Source organism: Papaver somniferum, chromosome 6 (genome assembly GCF_003573695.1).
Source record: "Papaver somniferum cultivar HN1 chromosome 6, ASM357369v1, whole genome shotgun sequence".
Lineage (NCBI taxonomy): Eukaryota > Viridiplantae > Streptophyta > Magnoliopsida > Ranunculales > Papaveraceae > Papaver > Papaver somniferum.
The window spans coordinates 74283887-74291411 of NC_039363.1; the positions used below are offsets into that span (position 1 = coordinate 74283887).

General features: G+C 37.4%; 1 protein-coding gene across 1 annotated transcript; it reads left to right on the forward strand.

Annotated features, from left to right (window-relative positions):
• The first annotated feature begins 3067 nt into the window (after positions 1–3067).
• LOC113287994 (CCR4-NOT transcription complex subunit 9-like) lies at positions 3068–6852 on the forward strand. Its single transcript, XM_026536918.1, has 9 exons — positions 3068–3254; positions 3718–3789; positions 3885–3974; positions 4493–4535; positions 4889–4995; positions 5244–5339; positions 5449–5639; positions 5764–5833; positions 6265–6852. The coding sequence occupies exons 1-9, from the start codon at positions 3177–3179 to the stop codon at positions 6397–6399; spliced, it is 882 nt and encodes a 293-aa protein (XP_026392703.1). The 5' UTR covers positions 3068–3176; the 3' UTR covers positions 6400–6852.
• The last annotated feature ends 673 nt before the right edge of the window (positions 6853–7525 follow it).

Below are 7525 nucleotides of genomic sequence, written 5' to 3' on the forward strand. Positions count from 1 at the left end.
TTTTCTGGCCTGTATATTCGGTTCTAATATCAAAAGAATATTTCCGATTGTATATAATCGGAAAACAAAGTAAGTACCTAACCACCGAATACCAAACATTCGGAAATAGAGATGGATAATTTCCTACCGAATATGCGTCATTTGGAGTTCAGTAACCTATAGCTTTTCTGGCATGTATATTCGGTTCTAATATCAAAAGAATATTTCCGATTGTATATAATCGGAAAACAAAGTAAGTACCTAACTACCGAATAACCAACATTCGGGAAAAGAGATGGATAACTTCCTACCGAATATGCGTCATTTGGAGTTATGGATATGCATCATATGTATTGTCTACTGAATAACTATAGAGTGAGTTATAGAGTTAAAGAAAAAACCTGCAACAGAGCCACATTCCAGGCAACTTGGCAGGTTCCTAGCCTCGAAGCCTTTCTCAACTCTTCCATCAAGAATGATAGGCATGCCGTGCCCCAAGAATAGTCACCGACTTCATGGAGAGGATCCAAAAGTTGTATAAGGTTGGCGTCGATCCGGTTGCCAGAAGTATTGGGGAATATGACACATCCCAATACACAAAGGAGATATGCGGTGGCAGCGTGGTTCACTTGCTCATCAGTTAACGTTCCATTATTTTCCTTCTCCAAGGTGCCTCGAAACATATTCATCAAAGCTGTAATGTTGATCTGTCTTGTTCTGTAACTTGCATGCCTCCTAAACTCTGCTGTTGTTGTCTCTTCATCCCAACCTAAGCACTTTTTAGTTAGAGCATAAAGTTGTGCCCAACTTAACTGCTTTGTGTAGTTAAACTTCACAGCTGTGCCTTGGTCGGGAAGGTTAAGAATCTGCACAACATCATCCGGAGTAATCGTCATCTCCCCAAACGACATATGGAAAGTATCGGTCTCAGAATACATTCTCTCCACGAACGCCGATATGGCCACACGATCATGTTCCAACAATGAATTCTCGGCGGCATTAGCTAACCCCGATTTGGCAACAATTGACTTGAACCTTTCACATTCACCGGATAAAGGCCACACAAGCATTTTTGTTGGTGCGGCGGTAGGTTTGAGTAGACGGACCGCATCTTGATGATCCTATTAAAGTACATAAAAAAATCCTTAATACAAATATTACGATATAACACATAGACAATACATTAATAAAAAATAGTAATTTTATTACCTCGGTTTCGTATATTTCTCTGGCCCATGAGTCTTTGTATCCAAATAGCAATTTTCCTCCATCCGCCGGTAGCCCAAGAATTGTGCCTGCTAGAATACCCTTCTTCTTCAAGTGCTGAGGGACAAGATGTGATGCTTTCTTAGCAATATCCTTCTTTACACCATCTTTTCCTTTTTTTTGGCTTTTTGGGTACCACTTGGTTGTCCTTCTTCTTCTACTTTTGGCACTGGATCAACTGGTTCAATTTCATGGTAGGGTGTAACTTGTGGAGCATTTGGTTCTGCACTTTGTTGAGCGGCTTGTTCAACACTTGGTTGCACCCCTTGTTCACTGCCTTGTTGTTCTACACTTTGTTCAGCACTTGGTTGCACTCCTTGTTGACTGCTTTGTTCTTGTAAGCTTTGTTGAGCACTTGAATTATCTTTGGTGCTCCTTTCCCTCCTAGCACTAGCTGTCACTTTCTTCCTCCTTTCTCGACTTTGTCTAAACAACAAAGAAAGGAACAATATTTACAAACTATACAATCGGAAGACAAAGTATGGAAATATAACCCGAATGAACACATTCGGAAGTAAAAAGACACATACTGTTCCCGAATACAAAACAATCGAAATATAACTAAACATGTTTACAACCGAATATGCATCAATTGGAGTTCAGAAGCTGTAAATTTTTCATCCTACACAATCGGAAGACAAAGTGCACATCTATAACCCGAATGTACAAATTCGGAAGTAAGAAGACACATATTTTTTCCGAATGAAAAACAATCGGAATATAGCTAAACATGTTTGCAACCGAATATTCATCAACTGGAGTTCAGAAACTCTAAAATTTTATCCTACACAATCGGAGGTATAAAACATTATATTGTCTTCCGAATAAATACTGGCCCCAAAATGGGATTTTTCCTATATCAGAAATTTTGAGATTTTTTCAATATATACATTCGGTAGTGAGTGTTCTTCCGAATACTCTGTGTCTACTTAAATATATTCGGTAGCCAAAAAATTCATTAAACTACCGATTTTTAGCAGTTTGTATCCAGGAAGATATGGCCACCAATATTCGGCAGATAATCATCAAATCTTTCTCCCGAATACTGTCGATGTTCTTGAGAAATGAAGAACACGACTACATTCGGAAGTAAATGAGCATGAATATCGTCCGAATCTGGATAAATAACCGAAAACCCTAGAATTTTTTTTTCTCGATTCGACGAATTAAAGCGAAATAAACACCAAAAATGATAGATTCTTACCTAATTGGGGCCATTTGAAGTTGACGAAGTGTTTGACTATCGGAATCGCCACCACCGACTACATTGCCGGGTACTTGTTCTTCGCGTTCTTCGCGTTCTTCTTCATTTGCAACAAGAATTTCTTTATTTCTTGCTAAAATCCCAATCTTTGGATCGATACCCCGAGCAACATTTTTGGTTCTAGGTCTGTGGGTTTCATTTCCCTTATCCATTGTTTTATAAACGAATCGACGATGTTTTGATTTTACGATTCGCGGCGATGTTTCGATTGAACGAGGAAAGTTTTTTTTCTTCCACAATCGGAAGATATGAAACTGGAAGAAGAAGAGTTGAAATGAGTAGAATTTTTTTTGATTTTGTTTTTATACGGTTTTACCAGAAGGACATTTATGTAACTTCAATATCATATAGGGTACCCCTTAACCAGAGTCTTTGGATGGGTATAAGTTGATGGCCCCTAAATCCTTTTGAATGGCCCCTAAAAACGCGAGGATATTCAGACCTATGTGGAGTGTGGACTCTCCTTCTCAATATACCTCCAATTGTTTCCTTTAATTATTTTTACTTAACTTTTTTATTTTATTTTATGGTTAATGTTTAAATATGTCTAAGCAGCAGCAGCGACAATAAACGCTATCTACAAACACTCTTTTCTTTGGGGTGGTAAACTAATTCCATCTCTTCTTCTGTAAAAATAAATGTAGGTCAGCCTAATACCGATAGAAAAATGGCTTCTGCTGAGCAATTGGTACTCGATCTTTGCAATCCCGATCTTAGAGAAAATGCTTTGCTTGATCTATCTAAGGTGAGAAAAAAACCCTTACTTTTAATTTTATATCCACTCAATTTGTTTCTGAAAAGGGTCGATTTATATATCTCGGGTGCACTTTTAGGGTTTGGATAATTTGAACTCAGTTTTGGGGAAGTTGATGTAAGGAAGGAACTTTTTCTGTTGATGGGTTTCTGTTCAAACAGATCGATTTTTACTTATATAGTTTGCATTCAAGTTCTAACCTAAAATTAAAAAATTGGACAGAAACGACGAGATTCTGTTGAATTTTTTTCCTCTCTTGAGCTAATGTTCATCATTGTTGCATTATTCCTGTTTGCATGTATTTTCAAGAGTACTAAAAGTTTGGCCTTTTGGGATATTTGTTGTAAAAGGGGGAAGAGGTGTAAGCTGGCTTCTTTCTATGATTGATCTGATTTGCTTGGCTTAATAGTTATAGCAATACGAATTCAACTTTATTTTTCCTTTTATGTATCAGAAAAGAGAGATATTTCAAGATCTTGCTCCTTTATTGTGGAATTCTTTTGGGACTATTGCCGCTCTCTTGCAGGTATCGTTATGTTTCCATTCACATCAAGCTAGGGGTTTAGAAGTTTGTTGATACAAGTTTTGACTAATTTTCTTACAAGACTTTATCTCTTGCAGGAGATAGTTTCCATATACCCTGTACTTTCACCTCCAAGCCTTACTCCTGGAGCATCAAACCGAGTTTGTAATGCGCTTGCTCTTCTTCAGGTCATTGTTACTACTAATTTTTTAGTTTAATGTATTATAGACTTGGTATATGTGGTTGAGCTCATCATAGTTGAAACATTACATGGAACGTAAAGTGATCATATCTTATTTCATAATGAACTGCATTCGGTGGAAATAGCAGGTCTTATTAATGCTGGTTACATACTTTACATCCTTGTTCTTTCATTAAATCATTTAAAACTTCGTTAAGTTACTCCCTGCTATACTCAGAATATTAATATTATTGTTACCTCTTGGTCCTTTTTAGTTTTTACAGTCATACTTTTGGTTAAAACCTTTAATGTGGTTCAGCTATTGAACTGTTGATTGTGTTTTCAAATGTGATATATATGAGTTTTGAATGTGATATATATGAGACTTCCTGTTTCACCTATGTTGGAATATGGAAACACTATCTTTCTTTCTTTTAGGTTAGGAGGTTACCAGTTTCCCTTGCTTCAACAGAATCTGGTATAGCGATTTTTCTCATTCTTTTTCTCTTGTTTTTATTTGCACAGTGTGTAGCTTCTCACCCGGACACGAGAACGTTGTTTCTTAATGGTACGTTATCTAAATCCTTATATACTGTATGAACTAGCAGTCATCCAATATTTGTGTATCTTGAATCAAAAGGTTTGGAGATACTTCCAGTGCATTGGTACCTCTTATTTAGACTGGATGTGTGTGAGTACTACTCTTTCACTGTTTGAAAATGCTTTCTCTATGCACTTATATGTGGACGCCTCAACATTTCAACTAATTTATGCATATCCTTGAAACAAGATTTTGCACCTTAAATACAATTGATATCTGTAAAATAATGGGGATTTATATTTCCCTGTAATTTATTCTGTAGATGTGTTTGGTTTTGGGCAGTAGTCATGATTGGTTATTTGGCATTCTATCTTTTGCAGCTCATATACCTTTGTATTTATATCCTTTCCTGAATACCACAAGCAAGACACGGCCATTTGAATATTTAAGGCTTACCAGCTTAGGTGTTATTGGTGCACTTGTAAAGGTACACATTTGCAGATTTTTTATGGTTCGCATTTTGTTTTCCATACTTTTTTTTTGAATGAACAGATTGGATGTGTGGGTTAAACCATATTTGTGTAATTTCTATCTCTGAATAACATTTCCAAGGTCAATGTGCAGGATGAACAATATTAAGCCATTTTTCTACAGTGGTTACCTTCATCATGCAATAGCTAGATATATATTCTTGTAATATTCTTATTCAAGCAAGGTTATAATCTTCTTTTGCAGGTTGATGATACAGAAGTAATAAGTTTCCTTCTCTCAACAGAAATAATCCCCTTATGTCTGCGCACCATGGAAATGGGAAGTGAACTTTCAAAAACAGTGAGTAACTAGAGAACAAATGATAATAATTCCAAATCCTGTTCATTATAAAAAATCACTTTGGGCTCTGTTGATATTGTTGGTTGTCATTGTTTTTGTAAACACATAGGTAGCAACGTTTATTGTTCAAAAGATTCTGCTGGATGATGTGGGGCTGAGATACATCTGTGCTACAGCAGAGCGTTTTTTTGCTGTTGGTCGTGTTCTAGGAACTATGGTCGCATCACTTGCTGAACAACCTTCTACACGGTTGCTGAAACATATCATTCGTTGCTACCTTAGGCTTTCAGATAACCCAAGGTCTGTTTGTGGATGAGTACCTTGGCATAATTCTCACACAATAGACCATCCATATTTTTCTGTCAATTACTTTCAGGCAGCAGTTAATGAATGTGATTTTGATCTCTTCTGCTTCCAAATGCAGGGCTTGTGAGGCACTGAGAAATTGCCTCCCTGACATGTTGAGAGATGCAACCTTCAGTCAATGCCTGCGTGTAAGTGCTACATGTTAACCGTCGCGAATGTTGCAACTGTTGGTTTTTCATTCTCACTATGCGGAACTGAATTGTGCTGTAGTTGCATGCTTGCTTATGATTGCTTTCCAGTTCCAAATAAATGGATCAGTTCTCTAGCAATAAACCATATTACTAGTAGTCTTTTCATAGCCCTCCCATAGAGAACATCAAACTGTCAGTACCTGCACGATCGCAAAGGACCCCCTTTACAGAACTTAGGTTACTTAACAGTATTAAAGTTCAGTTTCTGTTTCTTATTTAATCATGATAAATTTCCAAATGTGCCTGAATTTGTAAACTATGCTTTGGTCATAGGCATTCCACTGTCATCCATTTAGCATTTTTGTATCTGAACTTTTTGGAGAGCAATTCTTGTGTGATAACTTTTTAACATTTCCATTACTCTATAGGACGATGTAACAACGAAGCGGTGGCTGCAACAGTTGATACACAATGTTGCATCCGCAGGAAACAACCGGGTGGCAGCTCTTCAAGCTGGAGGAGGGCTTGATCATTTACTAGCTAACCAGTCGAGGGTTCTTTAAGTTCATTTCCCTCTGACTGCGACTACTACCACAACTACTACCACAACCACAGCAACTACTAATACGTATTGTCTGCATCATCAGTACGAGTTCTAATTTGGTACTACGTACGTATATTGCTTCAGGACGAATGCAAGTCTTTCGTCGGAGCAGCAAGGGCACCCCAACCAGTGAAACGAGCCCTTCTCCTATCATCTTGATTATCTATTGTTTCTAATAGATAATAGTAGTTTTAGAAAAAAATTGTTACAGTAATTATTTTGTTTATGTTTATAAATTATGCGCTCTTGTTCGTTAGAGAAAGAAGTGAAAAGAAAGAACCGAAGATGTGGCTATTGGAACTTTCAGAGAGAATTCTGTTGAGAATTGGGAATATTGTCAAATACTACAATACTCTTTTGGCTTTTGCCGGATGAGTTGATGTGATATCGTTGTTAACAAATGTTTCTCTTTTCCATGGTCTTTAATTTTGGTCCAGATCAGCAATAATTAAGGCATGGTTACACAGGGTATGGGCTGTAGCTGGTGATATTTGCTCCATAGTCTACATTAGAGGTTGCGTGGAGACATTTTCATTTTCCTAAGCGTTGCAGTTCTATCAACTGTGGTTGAGGCTCTATTTGAGTCACAGAATCAAATTTAAAATCGACGTCGCTTGTTGCTAACTTTGTAGTCCAGTCCCATCGTGGGACAATGAGGTAACTGCTTTCGTGATCCAAAAGACAAGGAAAGAAGCCTACGAATTTTTTTCTCTGAGCTATTATGCAGGTGAGTGGAAAGACATCTAGAGTAGCGGGTAAATAAAGCTGGCATGACGGTTAATACTTCTCTCGGGAACCACAATAGTCCGCCAATACTAAGCTGGCAACTTAGTTTGTATTTATATTTTTTTTTTCTACGACTCCTCTCTCATAATATTGGACTCCTTTTCTCTCCCCTCGGCTGAACTTTTCCTTCTTCCGACCAAGTTCTCACCGGAGTTTACCGATGTTTTATGCCGGATTTCTCTACTACTCTTTATGATCACCGTATGTGAGTAAAATTTCTTGTCCCTGCATCTTTCTCATCTGATTTCGATGGATTACTCCAATCTAAATCACCTTCATGTAACTATTTCAGTACTTTA